This window comes from Triticum urartu, chromosome 3A, assembly GCF_056163025.1.
Source record: "Triticum urartu cultivar PI428250 chromosome 3A, HENAU_Tu73, whole genome shotgun sequence".
Classification (NCBI taxonomy): Eukaryota; Viridiplantae; Streptophyta; class Magnoliopsida; order Poales; family Poaceae; genus Triticum; species Triticum urartu.
Window position 1 is genome coordinate 32924454 of NC_141875.1, and position 21385 is coordinate 32945838.

The 21385-nt window shown below is 51.7% G+C and overlaps 2 protein-coding genes and 1 pseudogene across 11 annotated transcripts; all 3 read left to right on the top strand.

Moving 5' to 3' along the window:
- Positions 1–4504: 4504 nt before the first annotated feature.
- On the top strand, positions 4505–5176 carry LOC147978203 (putative serpin-Z8 pseudogene; annotated as a pseudogene).
- Positions 5177–6196: 1020 nt separating this feature from the next.
- LOC125542514 (cysteine-rich receptor-like protein kinase 6) lies at positions 6197–9131 on the top strand. 6 transcript variants are annotated; one of them, XM_048705576.2, is made up of 8 exons: positions 6197–6364; positions 6581–6745; positions 7148–7326; positions 7411–7678; positions 7767–7989; positions 8090–8237; positions 8349–8546; positions 8745–9131. In XM_048705576.2, the coding sequence occupies exons 3-7, from the start codon at positions 7183–7185 to the stop codon at positions 8532–8534; spliced, it is 969 nt and encodes a 322-aa protein (XP_048561533.2). In that variant the 5' UTR covers positions 6197–6364; positions 6581–6745; positions 7148–7182; the 3' UTR covers positions 8535–8546; positions 8745–9131. The 6 variants fall into 6 exon arrangements, 5 of the variants coding, with proteins under 5 accessions (XP_048561533.2, XP_048561532.2, XP_048561528.2 ...); XR_007297939.2 differs by lacking the exon at positions 6197–6364 and having other exon boundaries at positions 6482–6745; positions 8349–8633; XM_048705575.2 differs by lacking the exon at positions 6197–6364 and having other exon boundaries at positions 6486–6745; positions 7134–7326.
- A 4632-nt stretch (positions 9132–13763) lies between these two features.
- LOC125542515 (protein NRT1/ PTR FAMILY 8.2) lies at positions 13764–20265 on the top strand. 5 transcript variants are annotated; one of them, XM_048705581.2, is made up of 3 exons: positions 13764–13926; positions 17984–18175; positions 18277–20265. In XM_048705581.2, the coding sequence occupies exons 2-3, from the start codon at positions 18064–18066 to the stop codon at positions 19908–19910; spliced, it is 1746 nt and encodes a 581-aa protein (XP_048561538.2). In that variant the 5' UTR covers positions 13764–13926; positions 17984–18063; the 3' UTR covers positions 19911–20265. The 5 variants fall into 5 exon arrangements, with proteins under 5 accessions (XP_048561538.2, XP_048561535.2, XP_048561537.2 ...); XM_048705578.2 differs by lacking the exon at positions 13764–13926 and adding an exon at positions 14916–15060; XM_048705580.2 differs by lacking the exon at positions 13764–13926 and adding an exon at positions 17013–17297.
- The last annotated feature ends 1120 nt before the right edge of the window (positions 20266–21385 follow it).

A 21385-nucleotide genomic window follows, 5' to 3' on the forward strand; every position in this document is an offset into this window, starting at 1 on the left:
TATCACTGGGCCCACTCGGTAATGCATCATCATTATGAGCTCAAAGTGACCAAGTGTCTGGTCACGGGATCATGCATTACGGCACGAGTAAAGTGACTTGCCGGTAACGAGATTGAACGAGGTATTGGGATACCGACGATCGGATCTCGGGCAAGTAACATACCGATTGACAAAGGGAATTGTATACGGGGTTGCTTGAATCCTCGACATCGTGGTTCATCCGATGAGATCATCGAGGAGCATGTGGGAGCCAACATGGGTATCCAGATCCCGCTGTTGGTTATTGACCGGAGAGCAATCTCGGTCATGTCTACATGTCTCCCGAACCCGTAGGGTCTACACACTTAAGGTTCGGTGACGCTAGGGTTGTAGGGATATGTATATGCAGTAACCCGAATGTTGTTCGGAGTCCCGGATGAGATCCCGGACGTCATGAGGAGTTCCGGAATGGCTCGGAGGTAAAGAATTATATATAGGAAGTGCTATTTCGGGCATCGGGACAAGTTTCGGGGTCACCGGTATTGTACCGGGACCACCGGAAGGGTCCCGGGGGTCCACCGGGTGGGGCCACCTGCCCCGGGGGGCCACATGGGCTGTAGGGGGTGCGCCTTGGCCTACATGGGCCAAGGGCACCAGCCCCAAGAGGCCCATGCGCCTAGGGTTTCAAGAAGGGAAGAGTCACAAAGGGGGAAGGCACCTCCTAGGTGCCTTGGGGAGGAGGGATTCCTCCCCTTGGCCGCACCCCCCTAGGAGATTGGATCTCCTAGGGCCGGCGCCCCCCCCTTGGCCCTCCTATATATAGTGGGGAGATGGAGGACTTCTCACCCTTGCCTTTGGTGCCTCCCTCTCCCTCTCCAACACCTCCTCCTCCTCCATAGTGCTTGGCGAAGCCCTGCCGGAGTACTGCAGCTCCATCACCACCACGCCATCATGCTACTGCTGGAGCCATCTTCCTCAACCTCTCCTTCCCCCTTGCTGGATCAAGAAGGAGGAGACGTTACGCTGACCGTACGTGTGTTGAACGCGGAGGTGCCGTCCGTTCGGCGCTAGGATCTCCGGTGATTTGGATCACGTCGAGTACGCCTTCCTCATCCCCGTTCTTTGAACGCTTCCGTGCGTGATCTACAAAGGTATGTAGATGCAATCCAATCACTCGTTGCTAGATGAACTCCTAGATGGATCTTGGTGAAACCGTAGGAAATTTTTTGTTTTCTGCAACGTTCTCTAACAGATCCTAGTGCCGAACGGACGGCACCTCCGTGTTCAACACACGTACAGCCCGGTGACGTCTCCCATGCCTTGATCCAGCAAGGAGAGAGGGAGAGGTTAGGGAAGACTCCATCCAGCAGCAGCACGATGGCGTGGTGGTGGTGAAGAAGCGTGGTACTCCAGCAGGGCTTCACCAAGCACCGCAAGAAATGAGGAGAAAGACAGGTAGGGCTGCGCCAACAAGAGGAGAGGAATTCATGTGTATTGGGCAGCCCAAACCTCAACTATATATAGGGGGAGGGGAGGGGGTGCGCCCCCACCTAGGGTTCCCTCCCTAGGGGTGGCGGCAGCCCCCTAGATCCCATCTAGGGGCGGCCAAGGGGAGGGGAGAGGGGGAGGCGCACCAGGGTGGGACTTAGGGCCCATCTGCCCTAGGGTTTGCCCCCTTCCCCTCTTCCTTGCGCCTTGGGCCTTGGTGGGGGGGGGGCGCACCAGCCCACCTGGGGCTGGTCCCCTCCCACACTTGGCCCATGCAGCCCTCCGGGGCTTGTGTCCCCACTTGGTGGACCCCCGGGACCCTCCCGGTGGTCCCGGTACGTTACCGATAAAACCCGAAACTTTTCCGGTGACCAAAACAGGACTTCCCATATATAAATCTTTATCTCCGGTCCATTCTGGAACTCCTCGTGACATCCGGGATCTCATCCGGAACTCTGAACAACATTCGGTAACCACATACAAACTTCCTTTATAACCCTAGCGTCATCGAACCTTAAGTGTGTAGACCCTACGGGGGTTCGGGAACCATGCAGACATGACCGAGACGTTCTCCGGTCAATAACCAACAGCGGGATCTGGATACCCATGTTGGCTCCCACATGCTCCACGATGATCTCATCGGATGAACCACGATGTCAAGGACTTAATCAATCCCGTATGCAATTCCCTTTGTCCATCGGTACGATACTTGCCCGAGATTCGATCGTCGGTATCCCGATACCTTGTTCAATCTCGTTACCGGCAAGTCTCTTTACTCGTTCCGTAACACATCATCCCGTGATCAACTCCTTGGTCACATTGTGCACATTATAATGATGTCCTACCGAGTGGGCCCAGAGATACCTCTCCGTTTACACGGAGTGACAAATCCCAGTCTTGATTCGTGCCAACCCAACAGACACTTTCGGAGATACCCGTAGTGCACCTTTATAGTCACCCAGTTACGTTGTGACGTTTGACACACCCAAAGTATTCCTACGGTATCCGGGAGTTGCACAATCTCATGGTCTAAGGAAATGATACTTGACATTAGAAAAGCTTTAGCATACGAACTACATAATCTTGTGCCAGGCTTAGGATTGGGTCTTGTCCATCACATCATTCTCCTAATGATGTGATCCCGTTATCAACGACATCCAATGTCCATGGTCAGGAAACCGTAACCATCTATTGATCAACGAGCTAGTCAACTAGAGGCTTACTAGGGACATGGTGTTGTCTATGTATCCACACATGTATCTGAGTTTCCTATCAATACAATTCTAGCATGGATAATAAACGATTATCATGAACAAGGAAATATAACAATAACCAATTTATTATTGCCTCTAGGGCATATTTCCAACAACCGCATCTTCGGCCACACCTTGTCCCCATGCATGCAAAAGTGAGAAACCAAGGATTTAAGCTGCGGCCGCGGTTCGCACTACTTCATTCCGGTGATACGTCTCCAACGATTCTATAATTTTTTATTGTTCCATGCTATTATATTATCTGTTTTGAATGTTTTATATGCATTAATATGTTATATTATATTATTTTTGGGACTAACCTATTAACCTAGAGCCTAGTGCTAGTTTCTGTTTTTTTCCTTGTTTTTGAGCTTCGCAGAAAAGGAATTCTAAACGGAGTCCAAACGAAATAAAACTTCACGATGATTTTTTTGGACCAGAAGACACCCAGGAAACTTGGAGTGCAAGTCAGAAGAGCCACGAGCCGGCGACAAAGGTGGAGGGCGCGCCCAGGGGGGTAGGGCGCGCCCCCTACCTTGTGGGTCCCTCGGTGACCCCCTAACCTAGATCTTCCTCTTATATATTCACATATATTCTCAAACCACTAGAAGCATCCACGTAAACACTTTTCCACCGCCGCAAGCTTTTGTTCCCGTGAGATCCCATCTAGGGGCCTTTTCCGACATCCTACCAGAGGGGAATTCAATCACGGAGGGCATCTACATCAACTCTCTTGCCCTTCCGATGAAGCGTGAGTAGTCCATCACAGACCTACGGGTCCATAGCTAATAGCTAGATGTCTTCTTCTCTCTCTTTGATTCTCAATACCATATTCTCTTCGATGTTCTTGAAGATCTATCTGATGTAATCTTCTTTTGCGGTGTGTTTGTCGAGATCCGATGAATTGTGGATTTATGATCAGCTTATCTATGAATATTATTTGAATCTCCTCTGAATTCTTATACGCATGATTTGGTATCTTTGTACTTCTGTTTGAATTATCGGTTTGGTTTGGCCAACTAGATTGGTTTTTCTTGCAGTGGGAGAGGTGCTTAGCTTTGGGTTCAATCTTGCGGTGTCCTCACCCAGTGACAAAGTAGGGGTAGCGAGGCACGTATTGTATTGTTGCCATCGAGGATAGAAAGATGGGGTTTAATCATATTACTTGAGTTTATTCCTCTACATCATGTCATCTTAATTAATGCGTTATTCTGTTCTTTATGAACTTAATACTCTAGATGCAGGCAGGAGTCGGTCGATGTGTGGAGCAATAGTAGTAGATGCAGGCAGGAGTCGGTCGACGAGTGAAGTAATAGTAGTAGATGCAGACAGGAGTCGGTCTACTTGATACATACGTGATGCCTATATTGCATAATCATTGACTTGGATATCATCATAACTTTGCGCTTTTCTATCAATTGGTCGACACTAATTTGTTCACCCACCATATTATTTGCCTTCAAGAAAGAAGCCTCTAGTGTCCCGGGTCTATTTTCCATCATATTAGTTTCCTATCTACTATTTTTCATTATATTAATTTTCGATCTACTATTTTGCAATCTTTTATTTTCAGATCTATAAACCAAAAATGCCAAAAGTATTTTATCTTTTGTTTATCTATCTCTATCAGATCTCACTTTTGCAAGTGACCGTGAAGGAATTGACAACCCCTTTATCGCGTTGGGTGCAAGTGTTTGATTGTTTGTGCAAGTATTGATGATTTGCGCATTCTTCTCCTACTGAATTGATACCTTGATTATCAAACCGTCAACGATGAGTTCCACCTTCTCTATGGCAGCATCGTGGACAAGGTGCCCTTCCTGCAGAGGCCGTGGAGAATGTACCAGCAGATCGCGTGCCATGACGGGTTCAGGGTGCTGAAGCTGCCGTACAAGTCGTTCAACGACGACAGCCCACCGGCGTACAACTCCAAGCCGCGAGAGGGCCTTCCCGAGTTCTCCATGTGCGTCTTCCTCCCCGAGGACCGCGACGGCCTAAGGAGCTTGGTCGGGAGGATCACGGCCCGCCCAAAGTTCCTACACGAGCACCTGCCGAGGGACCATGTCCCCGTCGGCAAGTTCCGGCTGCCCAAGTTCAAGCTGATGTACATGAACAACATCCGCAACGTTCTCAAGGACCTGGGCCTCCAGCTGCCTTTCAACCGCGTTCTGGCCAACATGGCTGGGATCGTCGGGGATGACGAGTCGGTCGTGCCATTGTGCGTAAGCGAGGTTGTCCACAAGGCGGTGGTGGAGATGAACGAGGAGGGGTGCGAGGCTGCCGCCGTCACCGTGGAGTCAGACGACGACTTGGGGTTCTCGCTTTACTGTGATTACGAGTATGTGCCACCACCTCCGACAGTGGACTTCGTCGCCGACCACCCGTTCGCCTTCTTCATCGTTGAGGAGACTTCAGGCACTGTTGTGTTCGCTGGGCATGTGCTTGATCCTACCTAGGAAGAGTAGACTCCGGGCATGATCGAATTGTGCCGCATCACTTTTCAGTTTTGTAAGCATACTACAAAAATTATATGGAAATCACGTGCGACTATATGTTTTGGTCTGAAATTTTACGTAATGCTATTTAGAGGTGTGTTCAGTGGCACTTTCGAAAGATGATAATTGCATGCAGTGGCATTCATCTGAATCGGCAAAGTTGCAGTGGCATTTATCTGTTTAACATGGTACAATTGAAGATGTTAACATACACGCACATACACCTACCCTTATGAATGCACATACGCACACAACACCTTCAAGGTGCTGAACCCGCACAATATTTTAAGATAGACGAAGTCATCATAGACGTCTCCTAGTTGACGAAGACGTCATCTCTCCTACTAAAACATAGTACAAAAATTTGCCATGCTATAATCATAAATTTGCCATGATATATAGCATAAAATTACCATGGTATAGAGATAAAACAATTTCACAAATATAAAGAGAGAAAAGAACCCACATCTATGTCTGTTATGTGACTGAGCCTTGTCCGTGGACATATAGGAGGGGGTGTCAAAGTATGACATTGTGATCAAATTAGGGGAGTGAATGTTATTCTCCCAAGTTCAGCAATGTCCATGTTATGTTTCTTTGAAATACTTAGAGGAGTAAGAAAACGATTAGATTACTAGAGATCCAATTTTTTCTGCAGTCTTGTGAACATGAGCGTAAATTCCATCCATTTTTGTAATATTTCGGTTTGGAATGGTACGTGTGATGCATGGGGTTAGATGGCTGACTCCCCTATCGGTGTATGTGGACGTATCCGCGAATATTTTGCTGTGTTTAATTTGGGGTATGCTAAATTGGAAATACCCTAAGAACAACTCTAGCAGATGTTGCAAAGAGTTTACGGCTCCTCTTGAAACGAATTTATGGTGCCGCGGAATTGGGCGGAATAGGTGCTGCAAAACCGTACCACATAAAAAATCATTTCCTCTTCCTTGCGTCAGGCAAGCCCGCCTCCCGTGCCCGATCCCAAAGGCCTTCCGCGCCCGCGCCCTCCGGACGGCCGCCTACTCTGGCGACACTCCGGCCGCCGCTGCCGAGCTCCCCCGCCTGCTCCGGCCAGCCTATACTGTGAATTTAGAGGTTTCACCACCCTTGCGCGGCATCTGCTGAAGTTGCTCTAAGAGCCTTGTGGTAGAGATTTGAAAACTTTTTTCTCTAGTCCTAGTCCAAAGCAAGGTGCAAGCATGGTTTACAGACAAATCATTTCTGTTATGTCTTGACCGTCGACGAAAGCTACAGCGTGGGAATATTTAAAGCAGAGATGCCGACATGATTTTGTGTGTGTGTGTATTCTTAAAGACGAGCATCGTAGGCCAGAGTCAAGTCAACTCATTCTTGTCTGCGCAGATCTCGTTGGCTTGGTTTCTACAAATCAAGCTGAGGCTAGCAGGGAAGCGATTCTTCTCTGGAGCCTCATCGTCCCCGGCCGTTTCCTTCTTCTCTTGGCTCTTCACAGCTGCTACTTCTAGAGAGGGAGGATTCGATTCCCCCCAAGTGTTCCATCTTCTCCAGGTCAGAGCTTTTTAGAAACTGAGAAGCTGCTTAGTTTCAGATGTTCTTACAGCAACCATGTATGTTTATAGCTTAGTATCCTAGAGATCGATCCATGCATGTTTAGACGCGAGGTCGGGTGCCGGCTCTATTGGTTAGGTTCTTCCTTGGATGCCAGCGGCCGGTGGTGGAGGCCAAGTCATGTTCGTTCCCCGCTCTCTGTTTTGTGGCTCCATGGCTGGCCGCTCTGTGGGCTGCTGACCGGCGGACGGCAGCGGGTGAGGGGAGACAGTGGTCTCTCCTCCGGTTGATGGCTTTATTAATTTGATGAAGTTGGGATGTTTGGCTTTTCTCTGAAATAGATCTGTCTTGCTCTGGTAAACAAGGATTTGTGACCATCCATACATAGCTTGTGCCTTGTAGCAGCTCAGCTCAAAACTTGTGCTCAATCATCAGAAATGGCGACGGGGGCTAGCGGAGGGCAGCCGAGCGTTCTGAGCACATTGCCCAAGGATCTGCCGCTAGATTTTCTGAAGACTATCACCGATCAGTTCTCACCAGAGCGTATACTTGGTACAGGCGCATTTGGAACTGTTTATATGGTAATATGGTCATGCGTGCCTTCACATTTTCGTGCCAATTAGATGCCAACATTTGCTGAAAATGTATTTTTTGAGCTTGAACAGGGGATTGCGCCAGACGGGCAAAAAATTGCGGTGAAGAAACTTGCCGAAAATACACCAATCGCGCGTGACAAAGTATTTACTAACGAGGTTCAGAATATTATGGCTCTGCAACTGCATCATGAGAATGTAGTAAAGTTGGTCGGCTACTGCCATGAAGCCCAAAAGAAAGTGGTGCAGAACAATGGAAGATATATTGTTGCAGACATTGTTGAAAGTTTACTCTGCTACGAGTACTTGCCGCAGGGGAACCTTCAGAAGAATCTTTTTGGTATATAATTTTTTTTCCATTTTATTTTAAAACTGCTGGAAGTTATTATCTTTGAGTACTTACATTATGCAATGTTTCACTTGTTCAGAGGTATCCTGTGTAATGGATTGGGACACACGCTTCAGAATCATCAAGGGGATCTGCCAAGGTTTAGCCTTCCTACACAGCATTAACATTGTCCATATGGATCTTAAACCTGAGAATATACTGCTGGATGATAAGATGACCCCGAAAATTGCGGATTTCGGTCTCTCGAGGCTCTTTGGTCAAGAACAAACACGGATGAGAACACAAAATGTTGTTGGATCATAGTAAGTCAAACATCAAATCCATTAACATTTTGTTCCGTCTTTATGAAGTGAACTGCATTTTGTTCTCTCCAGCAATACTTACTAAAATCTTTGTTGTCAGTGGATACATAGCTCCAGAATATCTATACAGAGGCGAGATCTCCACCAAGTCAGACATATACAGTCTTGGCCTATTAATCTTGGAGACCACCACAGTTGAGAAAAATTGTTCCAACAACGAACCATCTGCGACGCAATTTATAAAAAGCGTAAGAGAAATTATTACTTGATTCTTGAAAGACTGGGGTATATATTTAGAAGCTCATGATACAATTGGTTTATATTATCTCCAAGAATCATAATTCTGGTTCTGTACGTAGGTACATGATAACTGGACGGATGAGCACATAGTGTCTCAGTGGCCACATCTTGATGGGGATCGCTTTCAGCAGATAAAAGTATGCATCAAAATTGGACTAGAATGTGTGGAGATCGATCGGCAGAAGAGACCTTCCATAGAAGAGATTGTCGATAGGCTCAACGGACTATGGTCAACTGGAAGTTGAATGCCATATGCGGTATGAAATTACCTGGGCACACAATGGCTTTCTATTGTTATGATTTTGTTAGCCCCCACCTCAATATAATATTGCTCAATGGCCCAGGTCCGAGTTCATTGTTAAAATGATTTTGTTTTATGAGATTGCAGAGGAAATTTTTTATTCCTCTAATAAAGGACAATCAATTCTGACTAACCTAACACTTAACATCTGCAGAACCATTTAGTCCGTGATGCATTTCAGCTGGTGGTAACATTCTTACACTATATATGGAACTTCAGATCTCCAGTTTCCACGGAGCATGAAACTTCGGTCTTTTCAGCAGAGATGTGGAAGATGGAACAACATGCTTCATTGTTGCTACAATGATTTTGAAATAATTCTTTCTGATGTGCGTCATTGTGGATCTTGTTTAAAATACTTTCTTTTACCCAACTACGTAGTTATTTCTTAATGTCAGTACCAATAAGAACACGACTAGGCAGCGGCGCCCCAGGGCCGATTTCCCATGTGGCGTCATATTTCCTCTTCTCTCTTGCGTGTATGCAACAATATATTGGCATGACATCAACAATGATTTCTTTGATTTTGAATTTTTGAAAAGTTTCATCTCTCCGACCTATCTTGATTGATAATCCGGTTTCACCGTTGATTTCTTTCTGGTGAGAACTTTGAAACTAGATCGCATGTTGGTATGTTTTGCCAACTTTTTTCTTCGTCGATACTTGTCAGGTTATGAGGCACTTGGTTGTCATATTAAATTAACTTGGTTGCCTGGTTGCAGAATGCCAGTGTATACCACCAGAAGACTTGCTTCATGGTACTTGTGTGAGTTGATGACACTTTTTCCCTATTGTTAACACTTGAATATTCACTCTCGACCAGAGGGGGGGTGAATGGATGAATATTCACTCTTTCCCGCCGCACGAAGCTCAGCAATGGTGGTGTCGGTGACCTTGGAGGCCACCCACCTCCCCTTCACATCTGCATCGGCCATTGATATGGGCGCGGAAGCTTGGGTGAAGCCGTGGGCTTGAGATTAGAAATGAGAAGGTTTGAGGATTTGGGCGCTCGATCAAGAGGAGAGCGTGGAGTTCGATTTACCCCCTTGCTCTTTATAAGCCAGCAAAAGGCGAAGCGTCCCTCTTCAGCGCCGTAAAAATCGCCACGTTTCGGCTTACCTTGTCGTTATGGCCGCATGGCGAGAAGCAGTTGATTGATGATATCCCCCAAAATGTGGGGCACGATCTCTGTTTTGATACGACGTGCTAGTAAGAGGTTTGCCTCGAACCGCGATTCAAATAAGTAATGGCTGACGTATGTCGTGTCAGGGTTGGTGACGCTTCAGTAAAAGGCTGTCACTAACTGACCCCCGAGTTCACCTGCGCTGCTAGTCTTCGGGACTAAGCAAGCTTTGTACTTTGGATGAACACTAGTACGCCTTGAGCAGCACATGACTGGACTTACTTGGGCCTCTACCAAAGGGATCCATTAAGAGGACTCACGAAGCATTATACCCGTCCGAAGATGTGGAACTTGCCTGCTAAGCCGAAGACATTGTCCGAGGAAGATTGTCAACCATGGCTTCAAAGACAAGTTCGGGGGCTGCTGATGGTGTCTTGGACTAGGGGGTCCTAGCCAAGCCGGGCTAAAGTATGGGCTGGACTACCAGCCCGTTGAGAAAGCAAGACTCCGGGGGCTCTCGAAGTGCGGCGACCGAAGACTTGGCATGTACTTCGAGCATATTTAGATTCGACATGTGGATCCTTAGATAGTAACCGACCATATATAACCTTAGCTACCCCCTGGTGTCTATATAACCAGGAGGTTTAGTCCGTAGAGGCGAATCCATCCATACACCCATTCATCAAACCTAGGGTTTAGACCACAACTTACGATCTCGAGGTAGATCAACTCTGTACTTCGATACCTTCATGATATAAACAAGAGCAGGACATAGAGTTTTACCTCCATCCAGAGGGCCCAAACCTGGATAAATCCCTTGTGTGTTCTTCTCCTGTTACCCATCGATCCAATCTAACAGCTCGGGCCCCCCTACCCGAGATCTTCCGTTTTTGACACCGACACTGTCCTTGTACGTTTGGGTCACCTTGATTTATGACTAATCATGTCAACCCGAGTCCTCTGTCATATGAATGCTAGCATCACAATCATATACGTGAGCCAAAAGATGCAAACGGTCCCATCCAAGATAAAAGCGGCAGCTATGGGTTAACGTGCGTGAGGCCTGAAGTGACATGGTGTGTTATATGCTAGATCGGTGTGACTAAGGATCGGGGTCCCGACAACGGAGCAGATCTGAGCCACTAGATTCCGGACGAAATCCGCGGCGTTGTCCCCACCCCCGCCATCGGGTGGAAACTAGCGGCGGCGGTGAGAGCGAGCCGCGTAGGGAGGCTCCGAGGCTCACAACCGCGGCGGCGCGTGGGTCTGCGCGGTGGAGCGGCTGGAAGTGCGGCGGCTTTGGTGGTGGGGAGGGAGCGAGCATCGTCTATCGCATGTCGCCTCGGGCCTTTGCCCCAAAGCACTCCCTTTCAACCTTCAGGATTTCGTCAACAACAAAAGAAAAATTATGCTTTTTTTGCGAGAAAAAGAAGAAAAATGATGCCGACGGCTGGGAAAAAGAAAAGGCGCAAGCGAATTGGTGAAATTATGCGATGATGATCGATGCAGTAGCTCGCTTAGGGCATCTCCAGCCGCGCCCCAGGAAGGCCTCCCCAGGCGTTTTTTTTGCGCCGGCGCCGAAAAATCGGCTCAGTCGCGCCCCCAGGAGCCCGATTTTCGCCGGCCTTGGCCGAAAACAGCGCCGGCGGATCCAGACCGAACCCGGCGCGCTGGGGGCGCCCGGGGGCGCCGGGGCGAACCGTTTTGGCGCGAAACAGCCGCGGGCCCGCCGCGTCAGGGACACGGCTCTCTTCTCGCCCCTTCGTCGTCCTCATCGCCTCGTTTCCCGCGGCGAATCAATGCCAAAGCTGCCGCGCGCCGCGCCGGTCAGCCCGCGCCATTGATGCCTCACGGGCGGCGCAGTGAAGACCGGATGACGCGCGTCCCTTGCCCTCCCTCGCCCGCCACGCGTACACACGGCGGCACGCACACGGGCGGCGCCTCGGCCTATATAAGACGCGCCCCAGCGCACTCGGCGACTCGCACTCTCTCGCCGTCGTCGTTCCTCCCTCTCCTCTCTCTCGCCGTCTCCAGTTTATCACACCCATGCCCGAGCGCTTCACGAGGACGAGGCTCGCCTCCTTTTCGAGGCCGAGTACCCGGTCCCGCCGGACATGCGGGTGCCCGGGGCGTGGAGGATCAGCGCCGGCGACATGCCGGTGCCCCCGGTACCCACCGGCGCGGCGCGGCGTGCGGAGATCGCACGCATCCGCTCATCCCTGCCGCGTGGCGAGGGAGGGGCCACGATACGTCCCCGACAGCCCGCTCTGGGAGCCCTATTTCCGCCGCCGTCACGCCGAGCAGCTCGAGGCCACCAACGGCGTCGTGCCCTCCGGCAGGCTCAACGCCGCCGGCCGGCGTCGGTGGTGGGGCGTGCCCGGGCGCACGTTGGAGGTCGTCCTCGAGTACATCGAGGGCGGCAACACGCCGCGCCTCGAGTACCCCGCTCCCCCGTCCTTCTCACGCCGCCGTGAAGCTCCTGGACGCCGAGGCGCATGGTGACCGGGGGGTCCTCCTCCTCGTCCGGCGGCTCTCCCTGCCTCCACCTCCGCCCCGTCAAGCCGAAGCCCCAGGGCACGCCTGTCAGCGCGCGCACCCGCAGCTCCGACTTCCGCATCGGCGACAACGCCTCCTCCACCGGCCGCTTCATTCCTCGTCGAGCCCAAGCCGGAGCCCGGCCTCCCGGCGGAGTACGAGGAGATAGCCTGGAGCGGCTTCTCCGACGAGGACGCCCTGCGGTGGGCGCGGGTCGACTACCTCCGCGGCGAGATGGTCCGGCAGCGCCGGGCCCTGGAGGAGATCGCCGCCCGCAAGCATGGGTGCGAGGACGAGCACGGCATCGTGGTCCTCGACAGCGACGACGACGACGCCGCCCTCGGACCGTCCAACCTGCCGCGCCAACCGGGGGAGGGATGCAGCAGGGACGGCGGAGGCGTAGGCGGGGGCGACGACGACGGCGACGACGGCGGCGGTGACTACACGCGGTTCTACAGCCTCCTCGGCATGTAGAATCGCGTGGGCGGGTGGCGAGGGAGACGGCGGGGGTAGCCCGCGGTAGTTTTTCATTTTTTTGTAAAATATGTTTAAATTTGAACGAACTCGTCCGTTTTTGCGTTGTGTTTGCGCCGAATTTGAACACTTTAAAAACCCGTGAGAGGCCGCAAGTGGGGGGTATAATGCCCTCAGTGCGCGGTTTAGCGCCGGTGCGTCCTCAGAGGACGATTTTTTGCCCCTCCTGAAAGGTCAACGGCTGGAGATGTCCTTAGCTATGCTAGCATGCTCCGTCGACGGCTAAAGAATGGTGGCCGGAATCTTTGTGGTTGTGCATGAGAGAGCGTGCCATGCATTGCATGCCGTAGCAGTACAGTCGCGTGCCACGAGGCGAACGCCACTAGGAGTCCGTATGCCAGGCGCCCGTGCGCATGGATATGGATTGGAATTGGGTCCGAAACCACGGCCAGATGCATGCGTGCGTATACGCTGCTGCGTCTGTAATTTTATGTACAGTACAAACCGTGTCCGTGTGTACGCGATGGCCCGCGCGTCGTGGATCGCGTGGAAGGAAACGCAAGGCAAGGTCGTCGTCGGCGTCCTTGTGACCGCCGTCAATTTCCTTTTTGTCTTTCCACTAGCCGATCCGCCCAATCGCCGTCGCTGGATCATGCATGGATTGGACAAAGAGAGGAAGAATATGAGGAGCCGAGGAGGAAGATTGGGTGCTCACACCAAGGAGAAATCAATACTAGTAAAACGGCGCCGTAGACCTCACGCCCATCCGTCCGTGTACGTAACAGCTAGGATCCCCTATCTACGTCCAGTAGCAGTGTACTCTACCAATCAATCAAACCGAACCGAACCGGAAACGAATGGGCTGCGCGTTCACTTTTGGGTGGTTTGGTTTCCATGGCTGTCATGTCATTCCCAGGGTTATTTACATGCGGTGTATGTTTGCTTCTGCCCGTTTGGTTAGTGGTTAGTTGGGCAAGTGTCCTGACCTGAGCTATCTATAAATACGGGCGGGTCAAAGCAGGAGCCTCCAAAGGTGGCTGTGGCGCGCACACACACACGCAGAGACAAGAGACAAGAGACAGCGAGTCAGACCAGGCCGTAGGGAATCCCGCGCGCGGGGCGGGCGACGACTGAGGCGGAGATCCCTTCCGGCCGGACTCCACCCCGGCCGGCCGCCGCCGCTCGTCGACACCGACCAACATAGGTACGTACGCCGATGGCCGCGGCGGGGCTCCTCCCCCCTCCCCCCTGCAGGCTGGCTACATCCCATCTCTGAATTAATCACTGCATCTTCTATCAGGGTGTCTTTCTTTCTGTGGTCTGTCTGTAACAGAGATATATCGGGACAACGGGAAAATATTATTAGTTGCGTGTGCGTGGTTTTGTTCCCGGGAGGTCAATGTGACGGACACCGGGACACGGACTACTCACACTCATAGCCATAGGTCATCCATCTCCAATCACTCAATCGACCAATAATTAAGCAAGTGTCATGTGAAGACGCGATATGCAATCGAAGGGGACCTGCTGCATCGTCACGTTTCTGGGCCGGAGCTTGGGAGTCCACGGCACGGAGACGCAGAGCCATGGTGGGCATGCATAAAGCCAGTGGAGTTCATACGGCCAGCTATTGCTCAATATTAATACTAGGTGGAGGCGAAGCCAAAGGGCATCTATCTGCAGGAGATTGTTCATGATCGAAACCACGTTCTGTTGACTGGAATATTTCTGTCGTCACCATCATCAACGGAAAAGTAGTACTACAGTATTTTTCAGATACCTGCAAGAGTACTGGTACGTGTGCTTAGTTTTTTTTCTCGACAGGTCAATGTGAGGGACTCACTCATAGGCCATCCATGTCCCATCAACCGAATTAGCTTGCAGATCCCTGTAGTAGGAGTATTTTTATTTGTTAATCGAGTGTCATGTGAAGACGCGATACGCAATCCCTGCAGCGTCACGTTTTTTGGATGGGAGCATCGCAGTCCATGCATGCCACGGAGACGCAGAGAGAGAGAGAGAGAGAGAGAGAGAGAGAGAGAGAGAGAGAGAGAGAGAGAGAGAGAGAGAGAGAGAGAGAGGGTAGTGTCGTTGTCGCGGTGGGAAACCAGGCAGCCAGCGGGGCACGTCTCGCGGGACGCCGGTCTCGCGGTGCGCGTCGTCGTCGTCTCTGGCTATAAATACCGGCCGGGTGGGAGCAGGAGCCTCCAAAGCCAAAGCCAAAGCCAAACACATTGGTCTCTCTCACAAACACATTGGTCGCGCACGCACACGGGAGCGGGCGGGCGAGGGAGGGAGTTCGGAGGACAGCAGAGGGCCGGATCCGATCCCCGCCAAGGTACGTATATATATACTAGTATAACTGATACAGATTTCCCCTCCGCCTTCTAGAGAGAGATCCGCCGTTGAAAGGTGGGTGATTCAGATTCAGATACTTGTGGTGTGGTGTTCAAACATGCCTGCCAAAACTCGACCGGTGTCCTTGCCCTTTGTAGACAGACAGGAGCTGATTGATTGCGTGTTTGACAGTAGAGTAGTACGTAATTAATTGGCTGGTTTGACCCAGAGATTCCTTCCTTCCTGTCAAGACCATGTATCAACGGAATTGTATAGTTTTCTATACCAAGGTCAGTGTCACTGGCTCACTCATAGTATGCCATCCACCCAAACCAAACCAAAGCAATCAGTAATGTGAACTCACTGTCCTTGGCAACCCGTCATGTGCATATCATTATCAATAACCCGCCCCCTATTCCTTGCTCCGTCACGTCGGCCGGTCTCCTTGTCGACGGAGCTCAACGTCTTTGGACGGGAGCAGCAAGAGCATATGAATGATATTTTCTTGCCTGTTGTCGTGGACGGACGCAGAGGCAGCCAAATGACACGTCGTCCTTCTCGGCGCCACGCCGCTGGCTGCCTCTCGTTTTGGTCCCGTTCCGTGCCCGGAGAGCAGAGCATGGACGTCGGCGTCGCACCGTCACTGTTGCGTGCGCGTGATTTCTGTCCGACTGCTACCAGTTGTGGAATTAATTATGTATTCCACTGAGCTGGGCTAATCAAACGTCTAACCGTGACACGAGCTAATAATAGCGTGTGTGTGAAAGAGCTAGCGTGATCACACGCACGCAGTCATCGGTTGCTTGGTTTTCACCCGCACCTCTGCACACCGAAGCAAAAGCAATATAAGTAGTACTGTCGATTTACGTATACTAGTGTTGTCTGAATTTGATGTAGACATGCATGAGGTCGTCAGTCGGAGCAGCTCACTTTATTTAGAGACATACTCCCTCCGTCCGGTTGAAGAGTGTACATCTAGAAATTTTAGGACAATTTACGAACTTGTGTAAAAAATACATTGAAAAGGTGCAAGCCACCTTCTTTCTTCTCTTTAATTACCCAGCCCTCAATGAGCTAAGTGCATGTAGAAATTAAAAAGACCATGTGTAGATTGCTATTGGTCTTGATTACCGTGCGATGATAGAGAAAATATTTTTCCCTACTTTAAAGTGCATTGGGAAGATAGAAATACATTCTTTTATGGATAAATTTTAAAACTAGATGTACACTTTTCACCGGACATAGGGAAGCAACAATGCGGCATTATCTGATCTTGGGAGACACCTTTCACTTTCACATGCTTGGTTGCAACATACTACCACAGTAATACGTAGTACTTATAAAGTAGTACAAAGTTTTTTTTTTACAATAACAGAAAGTGTAAAGTTAGTAAGAGTACTACAATACCCGCGGACTGAAGACTGAATGGCCAAGAACAAGAATATAGGACCTGGAAGTGAAATGATAGGCTGGCCCATGCTTAGAGCATCTCCAACAGACGTCTAAAAAGAGCTTCACACGCTAAAAAGTTGTTTTTTTGGCGCCGAACAACTTCAACAGAAGTTGTAAAATTATGCACGCGCTAAAAACTTTTGGGCACGCGCTGAAAAACTCCATCACACGCATCATATTTTGCGCTTCGGATTGGGCGCGCTTCACAATTTACACTGCGTGCTTTTTTGGGCGCGCGGTTTTGGGCATCTGCTAAAGCAATGTTGGTCCCGGCGCACTAAAAGTGCTACAATGACGGTATAAATTTTTCTAGGCGGCCGTTGGAGATGCTCTTATCATTCATAGGGACCAGTAGTAGCATCATCTCTCTTTCCCGCAAAAAAAAAGTTTCATCATCTCTCTCATCCACGAGAGTAGGCAGAGTGCCTGCCGCTTAAACAAGTCAATAACAATGATTTTAGCGAGGAAGATGCTCTCCCTCCTTTGATTATAAAAAAAACTCCTCACTCCTTTTGCTCCGAGGATGATTCCCCACACCACCACGCTGCCACCAGGCACCCCACCCCAAGAGGGAAGATTGATCGGATCAGTATTCGTGGCTGGCTGGCTGGCCACCTCTGTCCGCCACCAGTTTCAGCTCCCGCACAGGCACAGGCACGGCACATGTTGGCCGTCCTCTCCTCTGTGATGCAGCCAGCCACATGAGCCGCCATTGTTTCTCGACGGAGAAGAACCCACGCGCAGCCAAAGCACCCGTCGTCTCTCTTTCTTTCTAGTCGTGGAAAAGTAGGTAGGTGGCGGTCCTTTGCCGTCCTCTCCCCATCCTAGCTAGAGCTAGAGCTAGAGCTCGAGATATCTGACTTCTCCTTTGCCTTGCCCGCCGTTGTTGATGTTCATCTTGCCCGGCTCGCGTCATCTTCCGATGGATGCCACAGCGGTCTGAGCAGGTGTATGTACTATCATCACCCCTCTTTCTTCCCGATTCTTTCTCCCGCGCCCGTCCGTGAATGAATCCCGTGATTTGATTCTTCCATGCCTTGGATTGGATGGATGAATGAATTTGTGCTGAATCTGGTGACTGCCTGCTTCACTTTGGGCGGCCTGTTGCTTCAGATTGAGTGGCTCTGCAGTGCTCATGAGAGAGACTCCTACGCATGCAGCCTCTACTTCTGCAAATCCCCGTTGGGGCATCGGTTCTGCAGTGGCTGCAACTCGATTTGGGTTCTTAAAGCTGAGCCGGCCGCGTCTTACTAGTTTCTGCTCTGATGATAGTCTGTCTTTTTTTCTTTTGAGGGGTGATGATAGTCGTCTGTCTGTTTGTTCTTGATTTGCAATTCCCATTTCTTTGAGATTTTATTATCCAAAAGCATGCGGCTCTTCTTGCTAAGATTCATCACAAGTTCCACCCTTAATTACTGTCAATAATAAATCTTCACCACCCTATTAATCACTGTCAATAAAAACACTTGCAGGAAGCAGCAGTTCCTCTGAGCCGCTGCCGCTGCAGTGCCTAGTCTGACTGAGCGGCGAGAAAGAAGCAAGGCCAGCAGCCATGGGGGAGGTCGCGGCGGAGATGTACACCCAGGATGGCACCGTCGACATCAAGGGCAACCCGGCCCTCAAGAAGGACACCGGCAACTGGCGCGCATGCCCCTACATCCTCGGTACACACGCGCACGACTCCATTGCTGCTCTGTTTTCATGCTCTGCTTCGGTTCATGGCGCTCATGGCGTCAAGGTGTTTGATTGATCGGGTTGCATGCAGCGAACGAGTGCTGCGAGCGGCTGGCCTACTATGGCATGAGCACCAACCTGGTCAACTTCATGAAGGACCGGATGGGCATGGCCAACGCCGCCGCCGCCAACAACGTCACCAACTGGGGCGGCACCTGCTACATCACGCCGCTCATCGGCGCCTTCCTCGCCGACGCCTACCTCGGCCGCTTCTGGACCATCGCCTCCTTCATGATCATCTACATCTTCGGCCTCGGCCTGCTCACCATGGCCACCTCCGTGCACGGCCTCGTGCCGACCTGCGCCGCCAAGGGCGTCTGCGACCCCACGCCGGGCCAGTCGGCGGCCGTCTTCATCGCGCTCTACCTCATCGCGCTCGGCACCGGCGGGATCAAGCCCTGCGTGTCGTCGTTCGGGGCGGACCAGTTCGACGAGCACGACGACGTGGAGCGCAAGAGCAAGAGCTCCTTCTTCAACTGGTTCTACTTCTCCATCAACATCGGCGCGCTGGTGGCCTCGTCCGTGCTCGTGTACGTGCAGACGCATGTCGGCTGGAGCTGGGGCTTCGGCATCCCCGCCGTCGTCATGGCCATCGCCGTCGGCAGCTTCTTCGTCGGCACGCCGCTCTACAGGCACCAGCGCCCCGGCGGCAGCCCGCTCACCCGCATCGCGCAGGTGCTCGTCGCCGCCACGCGCAAGCTCGGCGTCACCGTCGACGGGTCGGCGCTGTACGAGACCGCGGACAGGGAGTCCGGCATCGAGGGGAGCCGCAAGCTGGAGCACACTGAGCAGTTGAGGTTCCTCGACAAGGCGGCCGTCGAGACGCAGGCGGACAAGACGGCGGCCACCGGGCCGTCGCCGTGGCGGCTGTGCACCGTGACGCAGGTGGAGGAGCTCAAGAGCGTGGTGCGGCTGCTGCCCATCTGGGCGAGCGGCATCGTCTTCGCCACGGTGTATGGGCAGATGAGCACCATGTTCGTGCTCCAGGGAAACACCCTGGACGCCTCCATTGGGCCCAAGTTCAAGATCCCCTCCGCCTCGCTCTCCATCTTCGACACCCTCAGCGTCATCGCCTGGGTGCCCGTCTACGACCGCCTCCTCGTCCCCGCCGTGCGCTCCGTCACCGGCCGGCCCCGCGGCTTCACGCAGCTCCAGCGCATGGGCATCGGCCTCGTCGTCTCCATGTTCGCCATGCTCGCCGCCGGCGTGCTCGAGCTCGTCCGCCTCCGCACCATCGCGCAGCGCGGCCTCTACGGCGAGAAGGACGTGGTGCCCATCTCCATCTTCTGGCAGGTGCCGCAGTACTTCATCATCGGCGCCGCCGAGGTCTTCACCTTCGTGGGCCAGCTCGAGTTCTTCTACGACCAGGCGCCCGACGCCATGAGGAGCATGTGCTCCGCGCTCTCCCTCACCACCGTCGCGCTCGGGAACTACCTCAGCACGCTGCTCGTCACCGTCGTGGCCAAGCTCACCACCAGGGGAGGCAAGCAAGGGTGGATCCCCGACAACCTCAACGTCGGCCACCTCGACTACTTCTTCTGGCTGCTCGCCGCGCTCAGCCTCCTCAACTTCGCCGTCTACCTCCTCATCGCCAGCTGGTACACCTACAAGAAGACCGCCGGAGATGACACAGACGCCAAAGCCAAAGGAGGCGCTGATGATTGATGCAAATGACCAGTGAGTGAGTGACTCTGCCTGGGGTTGGTGTATGAATGTTGAAAGAGGAAGAAGAAAGCAAGGATTGAGACTTCAGAGTTCAGATAGGTGAAATTAAAGATTCAAGAGTGTTGCCTTGTTGATTAATATACTAGTGTCTTGGAAAAATCTGTCAGAAAAAGGTTCAGATGTTATGTACTGCTCCCTCCTTAAAGAAATATAAAGCGTTTAGATTACTAAAATAGCTATCTAAACGTTTTTATATTTCTTTACAGAGGTAGTACTTTATTAGTTTGGCGTGCAATGAAACCCAAAGTTTCTACAGAGATGAGTAGAGATATTATAAGAGTTTTAACTTTTTTTACAGCATGGTTCATAAACGTCACTGAGGGAGTCCTGGATTAGGGATGTTCGGGTAGCCGGACTATACCTTCAGCCGGACTCCTGGACTATGAAGATACAAGATTGAAGACTTCGTCCCGTGTCCGGATGGGACTTTCCTTGGCGTGGAAGGCAAGCTTGGCGATGCGGATATTTAAGATCTCCCACCATTGTAACCGACTCTATGTAACCCTAACCCTATCCGGTGTCTATATAAACCGGAGGGTTGTAGTCCGTAGGACATCAACTCCATATACAACAATCATACCATAGGCTAGCTTCTAGGGTTTAGCCTCCTTGATCTCGCGGTAGATCTACTCTTGTACTACCCATATCATCAATATTAATCAAGCAGGACGTAGGGTTTTACCTCTATCGAGAGGGCCCGAACCTGGGTAAAACATCGTGTTCCCTGCCTCCTGTTACCATCCGGTCTAGACACACAGTTCGGGACCCCCTACCCGAGATCCGCCGGTTTTGACACCGACATTGGTGCTTTCATTGAGAGTTCCTCTGTGTCGTCGCCTTTAGGCCCGATGGCTCCTTCGATCATCAACAACAATACGGTTCAGGGTGAGACCTTTCTCCCTGGACAGATCTTCGTCTTTGGCGGCTTCGCTCTGCGGGCCAATTCGCTTGGCCACTTGGAGCAGATCGAAAGCTACGGCCCTGGCCATCAAGTCAGGTTTGGAAGCTTAAACTACACGGCTGACATCCGCGGAGACTTGATCTTCGACGGGTTCGAGCCACGGCCAAGCGCGCCGCACTATCTCGAGGGGCATGATCTAGCTCTGCCTCCGGACAGTGTCCTGGAGGCCACAGACGCATCGGTTCCGACCCCTAACTCGGAGCCTATTGCGCCAATCGAGGACGAGCGGTTGGACGTCACCTCGGGGGCTGCGATCTCAAAGGCGATCGAGCCGAACGCTAGCCCCGCACTCTGCACGACCCGTGACTCCGAGGATCCGGACTCCTCCCCGGACTCCGAACCCCCCGCGCCCCTGCCAATCGAATCCGATTGGGCGCCGATAATGGAGTTCACCGCCGCAGACATCTTTCAGCACTCGCCTTTTGGCGATATCCTGAATTCTCTTAAGTCTCTC